Source organism: Macaca fascicularis, chromosome 4 (assembly GCF_037993035.2).
Source record: "Macaca fascicularis isolate 582-1 chromosome 4, T2T-MFA8v1.1".
Taxonomy (NCBI): Eukaryota; Metazoa; Chordata; class Mammalia; order Primates; family Cercopithecidae; genus Macaca; species Macaca fascicularis.
In genome coordinates, this window is record NC_088378.1 from 48,876,651 (window position 1) to 48,895,268 (window position 18,618).

The following is an 18,618-nucleotide window of genomic DNA, read 5'->3' on the forward strand; positions in this document are numbered from 1 at the left end:
TGGCAGAGTTAGAAGTTCTGGTTATATTAGCATGTTTCCCCTTTTAACTCCCAAGCCTTAATATTTAAATATTTCTTATTTCTATTTTAGTAGTTGAGTTGACAATAAAAGATATCTACTGGCTTCTTCCTGTCAAAGGCTTGATTTGGGATTTTTTTTTTATTTTTTATTTTTTTTATTTTGAGACAAAGGCAAACTCAAAGAAACAGTCCTGTTGTAATTCTCAGTCTGAAGTTCTCCATATATATTTTTGTGTTAGTCACTTTTATACAAACCTATGTGAAAGTTGATCTCTTTGCCATATTTTACTTATAGGAAATTGTCATACATGGATGTGTTCTTTCCCAAGTGTTAAAATCCTTTCCGTATTCTTACAAAATCTGTCTCATATATTGAGACGTTGCTTCATTGGTTTATTGGCAGGAAAACTGGAGTTACGGAAAAGTATCAGTACCTCACACCTCTCAAATACAACTAACCACCTTCCCCGAACAAAACAATAATGCCATTTCTAGGGAAAGACCAAGGCCTACTGCTATAATGCAGAAGCCACAGGATCCCTTCAGAAGCTGAGTAACAGTCATTCTATATGCAAAGGCAGAGTCCCTTTACTCTCAATTCTCAGTCCTGTCTCTTTCTCAGTATTAGTAACCTGTTTCTAGAGAGAATACTAGCCTTAACAATTTACCACTTTTCATATCAGCAGTTGTCATTGTTCAGTCTGAAGTTTAGGTGACCACAGTGGAAAGGGGATTTTGCTGTATTCCTGAAGCAATTTCAGCCTTTAAGAAAACGAGAGTCCGCTGCTGGACTAGTAGACTCAAATCCTGATACACTCAGTAGTTGAGGCCAACAGCTGAGCAGCAGGCCTGCTGATGGTGGCTAATCTGGAAAGTTATAGACTGGTCAGATCATTAAAATTCCCAGGTGAAAGCAGACCTTCAGCATAACGTTAAGGCAGCAGTTTGTTTTTGAAGGTAAATTGAAAGGGATATTTTAGTTGATATCTTTGAATTTTGGAGACATCCAGTGGTTTTGTGATTTTTATTGGATATCCACTCATATAAGAATGTTTGGCATGTGGTTGAGCACCTGGTCTCAGCATGTGTGATGCTGGGCACAGGCGGGGTGGGCAGTTTCTAACCTTGGGTACTCATTTCTAGTCTTCTGGAACCAGAAAGGGCAAGGCTGGGAGTCTCTTGCAGGCAGGAAGTATTCTGTTCCTACAAGATGGCAGCTCATTACAGATTAGGAAGTCCCAATTGGAGGGAACCATGCCAACTCCAGAGTGGTACCTAAGGAGGAAGAACTTCTTACCAGGGGGAGGATGACCCCGTAGCAAGATGTGCCTGCCAGCAAGCAGGTCCTAATCATCTAGCGAATTGATGAGGGATAAGAAGTTGTGACCACGGGCTCAAGGTGACTATGGGAAGAGTTCGCTCTCAAAGTTGACTGGTCCAACACACCACTCTGAGATCCAGCCAGTAGGTAGTTTTATTGCCAACCTGATTTTAATTAATTTTTTTTTTCCTGAAAGTACTTCCCAAAGGAAGTATCTCTCATGACTTTAAGGACTATTAACATACTGTCATACTTAAGCCATTTGCATTGTGTACTGTATTTCTTTTGTTTATTAGTCACAGAGTGTAATGGCCAATTTTAGCTCAGTGACATTTTGAGTGACTGTTGCCTTTTATTAATTTATTCAGACCTGCTACTGGATGATTAATGATAATGGTAGTTCTCTAAGGAATTTTTTTTTTAATGTGTGTGTCTGCTGTGTGTCTGAGTGCCATTCTCTTAGTACCATTCTCTTGGTGACTCCTTGGGCAAAGATGCTTCCCATCATAACAACACAGAGAGAAACCACTCAATGCTGAATTTCTTTATGGCATTTGCCTCCTTTTGCATGACTCTAATTTTTAAAATTACAATTTGAAGCTATACTGTATTGCTCAGTTTGCAGTATCTCATTTTAAAACAAATGTGTCCTCAATAAGATATAGTAAACACTTTTCAAAGTCTACTCATTTATTCCCTACTTAGCAAATATTTATGAAATATGTACCAGGTGCTGGTCTAAGTGTATAGATGGAGAAGACATTGATCTTATGGCCAAGTGGGAGGATACAGACAAGGATGTTTTCAGTGAGAACTGCATAATTAAGCAAAGGCAGATGAAATTATAAGAGTAATAGTAGCCCTAATCTCAGTACTTGTGAAGTCTCTCCTGGAGAAATTACATTTAAACTGAGACTTAACAGATGAGTTTAAGTTGAAGGAAGCAAATAAGATTATATACCAATGTGTGTGCATGTGTGTGGCCCGTGGGTGGACCTGTGTCATGGGAAGAAATTGGGAGCTTTCGGGGTCACAGGGATTGCTTTGACATGGGTCAGAAGCTGAGGAGCTGTGTGCCCCAGGCTTGTAGTTTTAAACATTTGAAATGCAATAATTTTTCTCTGGGTTTTCTAACCTGTTCAGTTTTGATTACATGATCTGATTTGTTTGTTCAGTTTTCATTACATTATCTGTTTGTTCCACTTAGTAATTTGACTGTTTTCTACTCTGTTTTCTTACTTTTTTTTTTTTTTTTTTTTTTTGGAGACGTGGATTTGCTGTTTAGCTCAGGCTGGCCTTGAACTCCTGGGATGAAGCTATCCACCCACCTCAAGTCTTACCTATATTTATCATCACAGATAACAGGAAAAGAACATTATTAGCATCAATTTCTTAATTTAGAAATGTTGCTGTAGACCTGATGATACCACCTCTATTGTCAGTCAAAAATGTGATTCAGTAGAGTGATTAAAATCTGTGAGATTAGTTGTTGGAAGAAAATTTATAGAATAATAATTAAAATCAATAAATTAATTGAATAATTAATGGCAATTACTCACTATCCCAGAAATCTCACAAACTGTTTCAAAACATATTTACATGTGACATAACCTTTGAAGCTGATATTATTTGCTTATTCTATTATTATTTAAGTAATATATATGTATTTTTTTTAAAAATCATGATTCCTCATTTTCAAAACCTAAAGCTGTGGCAGTAATCCTGCTGAGCTCCTGATAATCAATTCTGAAATCCAGTCCAACTTTTGAAAGGAATGGTGGATTTGTTTTCCCCTAATGATTAACTTTGTTTAGTTAGTCTGAGCTTTGGGACATGATAGCGAAGTTGTTCTAACCTCGTTTCTTCTTCACCTTCAGGAAAGGGGTCAGAACTCCTTCAGAAAAAGTATCACTGTTGCCACATAAGGTTAAGTAGATAGGCGGTGCAAAAATAATCCAAAATTATTTTAACAAGACCAAAAAGGATGAATCTAGTCTAGTACCCATTTAGTTGTTGAAGACTTCCTGGTAGTACTGTTCTAAATCTCTGTGTCCTGTCAGAGATTTCAGACAGTTCTGTTTATTATAATGTGAGGAAATATTTTTGCTTACATATTTAAGCAAAATATGTTTTATTTTCATGATGTTTTATTAATTTGTTTTATAATGTATATCATAATTTGTTTATAATGTTTTATAATCAAGCTACTACTTGTAGCTTTATAATCAAGTAGTAGCTTGACTATGAAACATTATAAACAAGTTATGTGATATACATTATAGTGTTTACAGTTATATCTCTATGGGTTGTATCATTAGAGAAATGCCCAGTTAAGGGCAAAACTTGTATTAAAATACTAATTATTAAATAAGTAAAAAGTAAATAAATAAATGTTTCCCCATATTTGTGAAGTTTATCTTGATCTGAATAGTGGGTGTTAGTTACAGAAAGACTAACCATTTGTCAGGGAACCTCCGTGAGCTTTTGTAGCCATCTTCTGGAGGGCTGTTCTGAGAGTTTGCATCTTATACTTTGGATGGTGTTTTATTTAGAGAAAAGTGTGTAGTCCTATTCTTCTAACTCCTGGCTTTTCTTAACCTTCTACATTATACTTACATTATTTTAAAATACCTTTCAAGTGAATCCTTAAGACATTGCTTCTGCCCTGTTTTCAAATGTTAGTTCAACTGCTTGAATATTTTGCTGTGGCCCCTCTGTGCACATGAGCGGTTTATGTTAAATGCTTGGAAGAGCATTGCTTTGTGTTTCAAGATGGATTACATTCCCATAACTCATTATCAGTAACCATTTTGTGCTGTTTAAAGTTCAGAAGGGCTTGCAGGTGACAGAGGTAAGCATTAGTAGGGCCAAGTCTCCCAAATGTGCAGCGAGAGTCAGCCGTCTTTCATGGAACTTAATTTATTGTAGCATTTGACGCCACATCAGGGTCATGATCTGACAGCCTCCCATGCTGACATCCTGAGTTTCAAATCAGTGCATCATTACATATTGATCTACGAAGAAACATGATTCATTAACTGCACTTATTTCTAATTTTTCAGTGCGAGCTTAGCCAGGACTTTGCAGTGCAGGCTTCTAAATTATTTTAAGTTCTCCCATTAAACTTTTTAAGTGAAGAAATTGAACAAAATGATTATTACATTTCCTTCCAATTTTTCAATTGTTTGGTTTTCTCCTAGCATTATAGTGGCCAATTTGCTAGTCAATCAAGATAAACCTATTAATCCATTCATACATTGATAATGTGTATCTATGTGTCATCTATCTACTCTGTTTACATTAGGCGCCTTCTATGTAACAGAGACTGCGAGGATACAGAAGAAATATTAAGATGATTTTCTGTTTTGAGGAGCTCCAGGTATGTTTGGCAAAGTTAATATGCCACCAAATGTCAAATAAAACAAAATAATGTATGGGATTTCATTTTCTTTGATCACTTGTGGTGGTTGATTTTCTTCCCAACTTTTGATGATAATCATGTGTGGAAGGGTTTTCCACATTCTGAAAATTATATTCTAACATGAACATACGACCACTGGTAGCACAGTTAAGGAAACCTTTGTGGAACTGCTTATCATCCTTGGTTGGGCCAGCTATGTAGTCTTGTTTCATTCCCATTCTTCATGGTGGCTGGGTTGGAAAACACGTCGCCTGATCTGATGTGAGAAGGCAAATTTGCTTTATGTTCTTGCCACCCAAATGTCCTGATGTTGCGTATGCTCTTGTGAAACTTAGAAAACTATGCATCTTAATGCATTTCTTCTTCTTCTTCTTCTTCTTCTTCTTCTTCTTCTTCTTCTTCTTCTTCTTCTTCTTCTTCTTCTTCTTCTTCTTCTTCTTCTTCTCCTTCTTCCTTCTTCCTTCTTCCTTCTTTTTTTTTTTTTTTTTTAGAAGAAATCCCCCTCTGTCACCCAGGCTGGAGTGCAGTGGCATGATCTCAGCTCACTGCAACCTGTGCCTCCAGGGCTTAAGTGATTCCCTGCCTCAGGCTCCCGAGTAGCTGGGATTACAGATGTGCACCGCCACACCCAGCTATTTTTTTTCTATTTTTATTAGAGATGGGGTTTTCATCCTGTTGGCTAGGCTGATCTGGAACTCCTGACCTCAGGTGACCCGCCTGCCTCAGCCTCCCAAAGTTCTGGTATTCCAGGCATGAGCCACTGCCCTGGCCTTTACTTTTTTCTTCTCTTCAATATGAAAGGAATCAAATAGGTCAGACTACATCAGGATGTTGTCGTTTGAAGTTGTCTTGTGATTTTAGGTGTAGTTCATCGATAATGATGTATAGGAACTTAAACAGGAAATTTGAAGCCAGGTTCTCCTTGGCAATAGAGAGCAAAGAGGTGCCTTGCTCGTTGTATCATTGAGCTTCTTGAGAAAGATGGCTACCATACAGATATATACCAGATGCATAAAACCATTGCAAAACACTATCTGCAAACCTTTAAATATGTCTCTTTAGATGTCTTAAAATGCACTTCAGGACACAGAAATAGAACAGTTGTATCAGGAGATGACACCAAAGAACTTTTCAGCAGAACTTCCCTTTTCCTTTTTTTCACTGAGAATTTCTATTTGGCACATCTCAAACTATGATTATAATGAGACTGCAATTTTCTATACATAGTGTTGCACTCCTGAGAACCTTGAATCATTATCTGGCTCTGTTTCCCGGCTGCCCTATTCACTTCTGTTCTGCACTGCTGTGGGATAGAACTGCCTGTGAAATGCAAAAGATTCAACAATCTCCGAGTTTTTGTTCAGTGGTTAGGCCTAATTCTGCAAACTACAAACCACACTTTGCATTGGACCAGATTTGGGTTTGTCATTTGGGTCAGATAACCTCAGAGATCAATGGGTTTGCAAATTTGGACCATAAATCTTGCAGGAGCTGTCTATTAAACTTTGTGTTCATCTCACCAAGTCTCCAAATGTAACCCTATTAGTGTCATGTTAGACATCTCAGATCCCGTCAGGAGTAATACTAGGTCAGTGCTGCCCATTCACCTTATGTAAGTGATGTCTTCCTAACATGCTGATTGGGAGTAGTGAGGTGCAAAAGGCCCTTCCATGGGTGTTTCTGGTTACTGGAGGTCTATGGGTGATTGAAAAATAATCACTTAGATACTGGTGCCTAAGCCTGGATTCTTGGTAGAATGCATGAGTGTGCTTACTAGGAGTGAGTTTTATTTTATTTTATTATTATTTTTTCTCTTTCTTCACCTTTTTTTTATTATTATATTTTAAGTTCTAGGGTACATGTGCACAATGTGCAGGTTTGTTACATATGTATACATGTGCTATGTTGGTGTGCTACACCCATCAACTCGTCAGCACCCATCAACTCGTCATTTACATCAGATATAACTCCCAATGCCATCCCTCACCCCTACCCTCTCCCTGGTAATGGGATGGCTGAGTCATGTGGTATTTCTAGTTCTAGATCCTTGAGGAATCACCATACTGTTTTCCACAATGGTTGAACTAGTTTACAATCCCACCAACAGTGTAAAAGTGTTCCTATTTCTCCACATCCTCTCCAGCACCTGTTGTTTCCTGACTTTTTAATGATTGCCATTCTAACTGGTGTGAGATGGTATCTCATTGTGGTTTTGATTTGCATTTCTCTGATGGCTAGTGATCATGAGCATTTTTTTCATGTGTCTGTTGGCTGTATGAATGTCTTCTTCTGAGAAACATCTGTTCATATCCTTTGCCCACTTTGATGGGGTTGTGTGTTTTTTCTTGTAAATTTGTTTGAGTTCTTTGTAGGTTCTGAATATTAGCCCTTTTGTCAGATGAGTAGATTGCAAAAATTTTCTGCCATTCTGTAGGTTGCCTGTTCACTCTGATGATAGTTTCTTTTGCTGTGCAGAAGTTCTTTAGTTTAATTAGATCCCATTTGTCACTTTTGGCTTTTGTTGCCGTTGCTTTTGATGTTTTAGACATGAAGTCCTTGCCCATGCCTATAGCCTGAATGGTATTACCTAGGTTTTTTTCTAGGGTTTTTATGGTATTAGGTCTAACATTTAAGTCTCTAATCCATCTGAATTAATTTTCGTATAAGGAGTAAGGAAATGATCCAGTTTCAGCTTTCTACTTATGGCTGGCCAATTTTCCCAGCATCATTTATTAAATAGGGAATCCTTTCCCCATTTTTTGTTTTTGTCAGGTTTGTCAAAGATCAGATGGCTGTAGATGTGTGGTATTATTTCTGAGGACTCTGTTCTGTTCCATTGGTCTATATCTCTGTTTTGGTACCAGTACCATGCTGTTTTAGTTACTGTAGCCTTGTAGTATAGTTTGAAGGTGTGATGCCTCCAGCTTTGTTCTTTTGACTTAGGATTGTCTTGGCAATGTGGGCTCTTTTTTGGTTCCATATGAACTTTAAAGCAGTTTTTTCCAATTCTGTGAAGAAAGTCTTTGGTAGCTTGATGGGGAGGGCATTGAAATTATAAATTACCTTGAGCAGTATGGCCATTTTCACAATATTGATTCTTCCTATCCATGAGCATGGTATGTTCTTCCATTTGTTTGTGTCCTCTTTTATTTCACTGAGCAGTGGTTTGTAGTTCTCCCTGAGGAGGTCCTTCACATCTCTTTTAAGCTGGATTCCTAGGTACTTTTTTCTCTTTGAATCTATTGTGAATGGGAGTTCATTCATGATTTGGTTCTCTGTTTCTATTGATTGGAAGAGTTTCAGAAGGAGTGGTACCAGCTCGTCCTGAGAATTCGGCTATGAATCTGTCTGGTCCTGGACTTTTTTTGGTTGGTAGGCTATTAATTATTGCCTCAATTTCAGAGCCTGCTATTGGTCTATTCAGGGATTCAACTTCTTCCTGGTTTAGTCTTGGGAGAGTGTAAGTGTCCAGGAAATTATCCATTTCTTCTAGGTTTTCAAGTTTATTTGTGTAGAGGTGTTTATTATATTCTCTGATGGTAGCTTGTATTTCTGTGGGGTCGGTGGTGATATCCTCATTATCATTTTTTATTGCATGTATTTGATTCTTCTCTCTTTTCTTCTTTATTAGTCTTGCTAGCGGTCTATCAATTTTGTTGATCATTTCAAAAAACCAGCTCCTGGATTCATTGATTTTTTGGACGCTTTTTTGTGTCTCTTTCTCCTTCAGTTCTGTTCTGATTTTAGTTATTTCTTGCCTTCTGCTAGCTTTTGAATGTGTTTGCTCTTGCTTCTCTAGTTCTTTTAATGGTGATGTTAGGGTGTCAGTTTTGGATCTTTCCAGCTTTCTCTTGTGGGCATTTAGTGCTATAAATTTCCCTCTACACACTGCTTTGAATGTGTCCCAGAGATTCTGGTATGTTGTGTATTTGTTCTCATTGGTTTCAAAGAACATCTTTATTTCTGCCTTCATTTCATTATATACCCAGTAGTCATTCAGGAGCAGGTTGTTCAGTTTCCATGTAGTTGAGCAGTTTTGTTTGAGTGTCTTAATCTTGAGTTCTAGTTTGATTGCACTGTGGTCTGAGAGACAGTTTGTTATAATTTCTGTCCTTTTACATTTGCTGAGGAGTGCTTTACTTCCAACTATGTGGTCAATTTTGGAATAAGTGCGATGTGGTGCTGAGAAGAATGTATATTCTGTTGATTTGGGGTGGAGAGTCTGTAGATGTCTATTAGGTCCTCTTGGTGCAGAGTTGAGTTCAATTCCTGGATATCTTTTTTAATTTTCTGTCTCGCTGATCTGTCTAATGTTGACAATGGAAGTCTCCCATTATTATTGTATGGGAGTCTAAGTCTCTTTGTAAGTCTCTACGGACTTGCTTTATGAATCTTGGTGCTCCTATATTGGGTGCATATATATTTAGGATAGTTAGCTCTTCCTGTTGAATTGATCCCTTTACCATTATGTAATGATCTTCTTTGTCTCTTTTGATCTTTGATGGCTTAAAGTCTGTTTTATCAGAGACTAGATTGCAACCCCTGCTTTTTTTTGTTTTCCATTTGCTGGGTAGATCTTCCTCCATCCCTTTGTTTTGAGCCTATGTGTGTCTCTGCATGTGAGATGGGTCTCCTGAATACAGCACATTGATGGGTCTTGACTCTTTATCCAATTTGCCAGTCTGTATCTTTTAATTGGACCATTTCGTCCATTTACATTTAAGGTTAATTTCGTTATGTGTGAACTTGATCCTGTCATTGTGATATTAGCTGGTTACTTTCCTCGTTAGTTGATGCAATTTCTTCCTAGCCTCGACGGTCTTTACATTTTGGCATGTTTTTGCAACAGCTGGTACCAATTGTTCCTTTCCATGTTTAGTGCTTTCTTCAGGGTCTGTTGTAGGGCAGGCCTGGTGGTGACAAAATCTCTAAGCATTTGCTTGTCTGTAAAGGATTTTATTTCTCCTTCACTGATGAAACTTACTTTGGCTGGATATGAAATTCTGGGTTGAAAATTCTTTTCTTTAAGAATGTTGAATATTGGCCCCCACTCTCTTCTGCTTGTAGAGTTTCTGCCGAGAGATCTGCTGTTAGTCTGATGGGCTTCCCTTTGTGGGTAACCCGACCTTTCTCTCTGGCTGCCCTTAACATTTTTTCCTTCATTTCAACTTTGGTGAATCTGACAATTATGTGCCTTGGAGTTGCTCTTCTTGAGGAGTATCTTTGTGGCGTTCTCTGTATTTCCTGAATTAGAATGTTAGCCTGCCTCACTAGGTTGGGGAAGTTCTTCTGGGTGATATCCTGAAGAGTGTTTTCCAACTTGTTTCCATTTTCCCCCTCACTTTCAGTCACAGCAATCGGACGTAGATTTGGTCTTTTCACATAATCCCATATTTCTTGGAGGCTTTGTTCATTTCTTTTTCCTCTTTTTTCTCTAGACTTCTCTTCTCACTTCATTTCATTCATTTGATCTTCAGTCATTGATACTCTTTCTTCCAGTTGATTGAATCGGTTACTGAAGCTTGTGCATTTGTCACGTAATTCTCATGTCATGGTTTTTATCTCTATCAGTTCGTTTATGGCCTTCTCTGCATTGATTATTCTAGTTATCCATTCTTCCATTCTTTTTTCAAGATTTTTAGTTTCTTTGTGCTGGGTACGTAGTTCCTCCTTTAGCTCTGAGAAGTTTGATCGACCTAAGCCTTCTTCTCTCAACTCATCAAAGTCATACTCCGTCCAACTTTGATCCATTGTTGGCGATGAGCTGCATTCCTTTGGAGGGGGAGATGCACTCTGATTTTTTGAATTTCCAGCTTTTCTGCCCTGCTTTTTCCCCATCTTTGTGGTTTTATCTGCCTTTGGTCTTTGATGTTGGTGACATACTGATGGGGTTTTGGTGTGGGTGTCCTTTCTGTTTGTTAGTTGTCCTTCTAACAGTCAGGACCCTCAGCTGCAGGTCTGTTGGAGTTTGCTTGAGGTCCACTCCAGACCCTGTTTGCCTGGGTATCAGCAGCAGAGGCTGCAGAAGATAGAATATTGCTGAACAGCGAGCGTTGCTGTGTGATTCTTGCTCTGGAAACTTTGTTTCAGAGGTGTACCCAGCCATGTCAGGTGTGAGGTGTGGTATGTCTCCCAGTTAGGTTACTCAAGGGTCAGGGACCCACTTGAGCAGGCAGTGTGTCCATTCTCAGATCTCAACCTCCATGCTGGGAAACCCACTGCTCTCTTCAAAGCTGTCAGACAGGGTCATTTACATCTGTAGAGGTTTCTACTGCTTTTTGTTTAGCTATGCCCTGTCTCCAGAGGTGGAGTCTACAGAGGCAGACAGGCCTCCTTGAGCTGTGGTGGGCTCCACCCAGTTCGAGCTTCCCAGCGGCTATGTTTACCTACTTAAGCCTCGGCAATGGCGGGCACCCCTCCCCCAGCCTCGCTGCTGCCTTGCAGTTAGATCTCAGACTGCTGTGCTAGCAATGAGGGAGGCTCCATGGGCGAGGGATCCTCCAGGCCAGGTGTGGGATATAATATCCTGGTGTGCCGTTTGCTAAGACCCTTGGTAAAGTGCAGTATTAGGGTGGGAGTTACCCGATTTTCCAGGTGTTGCGTGTCTCAGTTTCCCTTGGCTAGGAAAAGGAATTCCCTTCCCCCTTGCACTTCCCACGTGAGGCGATGCCTCGCCTGCTTCAGCTGTCACTGGTTGGGCTGCACCAACTGACCAGCATCGATTGTCTGGCACTCCCCAGTGAGATGAACTCAGTACCTCAGTTGAAAATGCAGAAATCACCTGCCTTCTCTGTCGCTCGTGCTGGGAGCTGGAGGCTGGAGCTGTTCCTATTCAGCCATCTTGCTCAGGATCTCAGGAGTGAGTTTTAAATGAAGAAAAACACTCTGAGTATTTAAAGTATTACTATGTAAATTTTCACCCTGTTTATTTATTTATAACAAGAGAAACTTATGATGAGTGAAGCCGTCTTAATCAGTTTGGGCTGCTATAACAAAATGCCATAGACTGAGTAGTTTGAAAACCACAGAAATGTATTTCTCTTGGATCTGGGGACTGGGAAGTCCAAGATCAAGGCAGATTCGATATTCTAGTGAGGGTCTGCTTTCTGGTTCATAGGTATCACCTTCTAGGTGGGTCTTCACATGATGGCAAGGGCAGGGCAGCTCTCTGGGGCTTCCTTTATAGGGGTAGTAATCTCATTCATGAGAGCATGACTTTATCACTTCCCAAAGGCCCCACCTCCTAATAACATCATTGTCAGGGTTAGGGTTTCAAAAAACAATTTTGGGAAGACACAAATACTCAGACTATAGCAGAGTCATATGAAGAAAAGCTTGAAAGTAGAAGGACAATAGAACTACAGTGTTTAGGAGTTTGCTCACCTTTACTAGTTCAGATTCATTGCCTGAATGAAAGTTTTTTACTTCTCCAGTGAGCTGTTTTACTGTTCATTACCACTGAAAGCCATGGAAACTCACCACATCTTCATAGCTACCTCTGGTGCCTATTTTTCTGTTTGTAGATTCACACTTACTTATGGTACATTAATGGCTGTCACACCAGAGTTAGCTACAACTAGGTTGCTTCCATTAAATTCAGGAGGAAAAGATAATTGGTAAACTAATATAGATAGTTGCTGACAATTTTATAAGGGAAGAGTAGTAAGAAAATTGAATAGGCACTCCATATCTTAAATTTGTTAGATTTATCTAATTATAAAAAGAAACTTTGTGTAGAACTTTTTGAAAACTCAGAGAAGTATAGAGAAGAAAACTAAACTTACGTGTAATCCTCTTCTATAGAGATTACACTATTTTTGTTTTATAGTCCTATTGTGTATGTGTACAATTATACACAAATGCATATGCCAGTTAAAGTACATACTTTTAAAAATGAAATTATTATGATATATAGTTTTATATCCTGTTTTTAAAAATATGATATCACCACTAATATATTATGAAAGCTTCCACTCTTTTTCTCTAAAAACAATCAGTGTGTTAAAACATTTTTAGACATAAATCTTCTTAAGTTAGATAATTTCAACATTTTTATGACTTTTTAAAATTGCAGTAGTTTTGTGGGGAGCAGGTGATGTTTGGTTACATGCGTAAATTCTTTAGTGATGATTTCTGAGATTTTGGTGCACCCATCACCCAAGCAGTGTACACTGAACCTAATGTATAGTCTTTTATCCCTCATCCTACCTCCCACCCTCCTGCTGGAGCTCTCAGAGTCCATTATACCATTCTTATGACTTTCTGTCTTCATAGCTTAGCTCCCACTTATAAGTGAGAATATATGACGTTTGATTTTCCATTCCTGACTGACTTCTCTTAGAATAATGGTCTCCAACTCCATCCAGATTTCTGTGAATGCCATTATTTCATTCCTTTTTATGCCTGAGTGGAATTCCATGGGGTGTGTGTGTGTGTGTGTGTGTGTGTGTGTATAATCACATTTTCTTTACCCACTTGTTGACTGATAGGCATTTGTGCTGGTTGCATATTTTTGCAATCACAAATGGTGCTGCTATAAACATTCCTGTGCAAATGTCTTTTTCATATAATGACTTCTTTTCCTCTGGGAAGATACCCAAGTGTGGAATTGATGGATCAAATGGTAATTCCGCTTTTAGTTCTTTAAGGACCCTCCATGCTGTTTTTCATAATGGTTGTACTAGTTTATACTCCCATGAGCAGTGTAAAACTTCCCTTTTTAACACATCCACACCAACATCTATTTTTTTTAATTTTTAAATTATGGCCATTCTTGCAGAAGTAAGGGGTATCACACTGTGGTTTTGATTTGCATTTCCCTGATAATTAGTGATGTACAGCATTTTTTCATGTGTTTATTGGCCATTTGTATATCTTCTTTTGTTCTATTCATGTCCTTAACCCAGTTTTTGATGGGATTATTATTTTTTTTTCCTTGCTGATTTGTTCGAGTTCCTTGTAGATTCCAGATATTAGTCCTTTGCTGGATGCATAGTTTGTGAATATTTTCTCCCACTCTGTGACTCCATGGGCTGTCCATTTCCTCTGCTCATTGTTTATTTTGCTGTGCAGAATCTTTTTTGTTTAATTAAGTTCCATCTATTTATAATTGTTTTTGTTGCATTTGCTTTTGGGTTCTTGGTCATGAAGTCTTTGCCTAAGCCAATGTCTAGAAGAGTTTTTCTGATGTTATCTCCTAGAATTTTTATGGTTTCAGATACTTGTGTATGTTAAACCATCCCTGCATCCCTGGTGTGAAACCCATTGGATCGTGGTGGATTATCTTTTTGATATGCTGTTTACTTCAGTTAGCTAGTATGTTTTTGAGGATTTTTGCATCTGTGTTTATCAGTGATATTGGTCTGTAGTTTTCTTTTTTGTTATGTCTGGTTTTGGTATCAGGTTGATACTGGCTTCGTGGAACGATTTAGAGAGGATTCCCTCTTTCTCTGTCTTGTGGAATAGTGTCAATAGAATTGGTACCAGTTCTTCTTTGAATGTCTGGTAGAATTCGGCTGTGAATCCATCTGGTCCTGGACTGTTTTTTTTTTTTTTTTTTTGGTAGCTTTTTAACTATCATTTCAATCTTGCTGCTTGTTACTGGTCTATTCTGAGTGTCTCTTTCTTCCTTGTTTAATTTAGAAAGGTTGTATATTTCCAGGAATTTATCCATCTCCTCTATGTTTTCCAGCTTATGTGTGTAAAGGCGTTAACATTGTTCATGGTAGCCTTGCATCATCTTTTATATTTCTGTAGTATCAGTTGTAGTATCACTCATTTCGTTTCTAACTGAGCTCATTTATATCCTCTCTCTTCTTTTCTTGGTTAATCATGTTAATGGTCTATCAGTTTTATTTATCATTTCAAAGAACCAGCTCTTTGTTTCACTTACTTTTTGTGTTTTTTGTTTGTTTGTTTCACTTTCATTTGGTTCTGCTCTGATCTTTGTTATTTCTTTTCTTCTGCTGGGTTTGGGTTTGGCTTGTTCTTGTCTCTAGTTCCTTGAGTTGTGACCTTAGATTGTCTGTTTGTGCTCGTTCAGACTTTTTGGTGTAGACATTTAATGCTACGTACTTTCCTCTTAGCACTGCTTTTGTTATATCCCAGAGGTTTTGATAGGTTGTGTCACTATTATTGTTCAGTTCAAAGAATTTTTTAATTTCCATCTTGATATCTTTGGTAACTGAAAGATCATTCAGGAGCAGATTATTTAACTTCCGTGTATTTGTATACTTTTGAAGGCTCCTTTTGGAATTAATTTGCAATTTTATTCCACTGTGGTCTTCTGAGAGAGTACTTGATATAGTTTTGATTTTCTTAAATTTATTGAGGATTGTTTTATGGCTTATCATATGGTCTATCTTGAAGAATGTTCCATGTGCTGATGAATAGAATATATATTCTGCAGTTGTTGGGTAGACTGTTCTGTAAACATCTGTTAAGTCCATTTGTTCTAGGATATAGTTTAAGTTCATCGTTTCTTTGTTGACTTTCTGTCTTGATGACTCCTCTAGTACTGTCGGTGGAGTATTGAAGTCCCATCTAATTATTGTGTTGCCATCTGTCCCATTTCTTAGGTCTAGTAGTAATTATTTTATAAATTTGGGAGCTCCTATGTTAGGTGCATGGACTAATCCTTTTATCATTATATAATATCCTTTATTATCTTTTTAGTTTTTGCTTTAAAGTCTGTTTTGTCTGATATAAGAATAGCTACTCCTGCTTGCTTTTGGTTTCCATTTGCATGGAATATCTTTTCTAATCCTTTACTCAGTCTCCCAAGTAGCTGGGACCACAGGTGCATTCCACCATTTCCAGCTAATTTTTTTTTGTATTTTGGGTAGAGACGGGGTTTCGCCATGTTGCCCAGGCAGGTCTCAAACTCCTGAGTTCAAGTGACCCTCCTGCCTCAGCCTCTCAGAGTACTGGGATTACAGGCATGAGCCACCACACTTAGCCATGTTTGAAATTTCTTTAAGTTCATTTTTACCTTTCTCTGGTGCCTCCTTGAGTAGCTTAATAATCAACCTTCTGAATTATTTATCTGGTAATTCAGATATTTCTTGTTGGTTTGGACTGGATCCATTGCTGGAAAGGTAATGTGATCTTTTGGAGGTTTATTTTGTCATATTACCAGAACTGCTTTTTTAGTTCCTTCTCATTTGAATAGACTGTTTCATCGGAAGGATCTGGAACTCACGGGCTGCTATTTGGATTCTTTTGCCCTGTAAGATGATCACTTGATGTAGTGGTCTCCCTCTTCCCCTAGGGATGGGACTTCCTGAGAATCAGACTGCAGTGATTGTTGTGCTTTTCTGCGTCTAGATACCCAGCAGGGCTACGGGGCTCAAATCTGGTCCTAGGGAATGTCTGCAAAGAGTCCTGTGATGTGATCTGTCCTCAGGTCTCCCAGCCATGGATAGCAGCACCTGCTCCAGTGGAGGCTGCAGGGGAGTGAAGTGGGCTCTGTGGTAATCCTTGGTTGTAGTTTTGTTTAGTGCTCTGGTTTCCTCGAATGCCAGTTATGCTAGCAGTGAAGTTGTCATGTGAACAGACTCAGAACTTATGGTTAAGCTGCTGTTTGGTAAGCAGTGGAATTAACTGTTGTTTTCTCCTTCTTTGGAGCAGGGTTGTTCTGTTATGAGTGGCTGTCATGACTTGAGTTGGTTGGCCTCTAGCCAGGAGGTGGTGCTTTCAGGACAGCGCCAGCTGCACTAGTAGTAGGATGGTATAATATTGCCCTATGTTGGCCAGGATGAGTACTCAGGTCATCTCAGGTGATGGGTGAGGCTGCAAAACTCCCAAGAGCTTATGCTGTCTTGTGGCAGTTGCAGTGGCAACTTCCTTCTTTAAAAGGGTCTGTGAATTCTTTTGATTTTCTTGGTGTGTTCCTGCAGTGGTTCTTGGAGCAAAAGTTCACAACGTGAGTCTCCAGATGCTGTTCTGTCCATCTAAGCAGGAGCAGTGCATTAGACCTGTCTCCTATCTGCCATTTTCCTCAAAAGAATTTTAAGTCTGTGGCTTTTGATATAGATTACCAAATGTTTCCCCAAAATCTGAACCAATTTAAAAAAATTTTATAATCTAATTTTACTTAAACTGCCTCCAAATTTATTTTATAAAGATAAACTCTTTTTTGGCTTTTTAATTTAATATTAGATATAAATAAATTATTGAAATCCCCAGATAATGCATGCAATTGTTTTGGATAAATCAGTGGGATAATATTTTCTTTTATATTTAGTTATCAAAATAGATTAAGGGCAAGTAAATTTAGGGAGACTGACTTTCTTTGTATTTTGTTTATACTTAGCCAGAAATTTTTCTGTTACAGAAGAATTAGATTGTTATTTACATGCCAAATATATGTTTTTGTGTTTATTCCCAAGAATGATCTTTCATATCAATAATAAAATAATTAGGTTGATAAATTTAAGAATCGTTTTAAATCAAATAACATCACTTCAATACGTGCATAAAGGCTAGATCTTGTCAAAATCTTCCTCTCCCCTCTTTCTCTGTTCCTGTGTGTGCATAAGCCTAACTATATCAGTTATTCTATGCTTTTGGAAGTATTTTTGCTCACAAGTTAAAAATTGTTGTTGTTTTTTTTAATTTCACTTTAAGTTCAGGGATACATGTGCAGAACGTGCAAGTTTGTTACATAAGTATACATGTGCCATGGTGGTTTGCTGCACCCATCAACCCATCATCTACATTAGGTATTTCTCCTAATGCTATCCCTCCCCTAGCCCCCCACCCCACGACAGGCCTTGGTATGTGATGGTCCCCACCCTGTGTCCAAGTGATCTTATTGTTCAATTCCCACCTATGAGTGAGAACATGCAGTGTTTGGTTTTCTGTCCTTGTGATAGTTTGCTGAGAATGATGGTTTCCAGCTTCATTCATGTCCCTGCAAAGGACATGAACTCATCCTTTATTATGGCTGCATAGTGTTCCATGGTATATATGTGCCACATTTTCTTTATCCAGTCTATCATTGATGGACATTTGGGTTGGTTTCAAGTCTTTGTTATTGTAAATAGTGCTGCAATAAACATACATGTGCATTTGTCTTTATAGTAGAATGATTTATAATCCTTTGGATATATACCCAGTGATGGGATTCTGGATCAAATGGTATTTTTGGTTCTATATCTTTGAGGAATTGCCACACTGTCTTCCACAATGGTTGCACTAATTTATAGTCCCACCAACAGTGTAAAAGCGTTCCTATTTCTCTACATCCTCGCCAGCACCTGTTGTTTCCAGGGTTTTTAATGTTTGTCATTCTAACTGGCAGGAAATGTTATCTCATTGTGGTTTTGATTTGCATATCTCTAATGACCAGTGATGATGAGCTCTTTTTCATATGTTTCTTGGCCACATAAATGTCTTCTTTTGAGAAGTCTCTCTTCGAACCCTTTGCCCGCTTTTTGGTAGGGTTGTTTGTGTTTTTCTTGTAAATGTGTTTAAGTTCCTTGTAGATTCTTGATATTAGCCATTCATCAGATAGATACATTGCAGAAATTTTCTCCCATTCTGTAGGTTGCCTGTTCACTCTGATGATAGTTTCTTTTGCTGCTCAGAGCAATTGATAGATTCAGTGCTGTTCCCATCAAGCTACCATTGACTTCCTTCACAGAACTGGAGAAAACGACTTTAAATTTCATATGGAACCAAAAAAGAGCCTGTATAGCCAAGACAATCCTAAGCAAAAAGAACAAAGCTGGAAGTACTGAAGATTTAAAGACTATTATTTTCAGAATAATAAGAATTTTGGAAGCACTTGAATTTCTTATAATTTAAGGTGAAATGAACTGTTTTGCTTGAGAGAAACTCTTCCGTTAATATAA

The 18,618-nt window shown here is 38.3% G+C and overlaps 1 protein-coding gene across 13 annotated transcripts in view; it reads left to right on the forward strand.

Annotated features, from left to right (window-relative positions):
• Positions 1–18,618, forward strand: part of UTRN (utrophin) — a 581,880-nt gene that overhangs the window by 374,979 nt on the left and 188,283 nt on the right. For 2 of the 13 annotated variants that reach the window (XR_012433511.1, XM_065542895.1), the window contains one exon: positions 4,646–4,720. The exons of 10 other annotated variants lie outside the window; for them this stretch is intronic. Coding sequence is in view for 1 of the 3 variants with exons in the window: in XM_065542895.1 (XP_065398967.1) it covers positions 4,694–4,720 (27 nt within the window). In the remaining 2 variants the exon portion in view is untranslated. Of the gene's footprint in view, positions 1–4,645; positions 4,721–18,407; positions 18,573–18,618 lie in introns of all 13 variants that reach the window. One more of the 13 variants, XR_012433510.1, reaches the window with a different exon arrangement.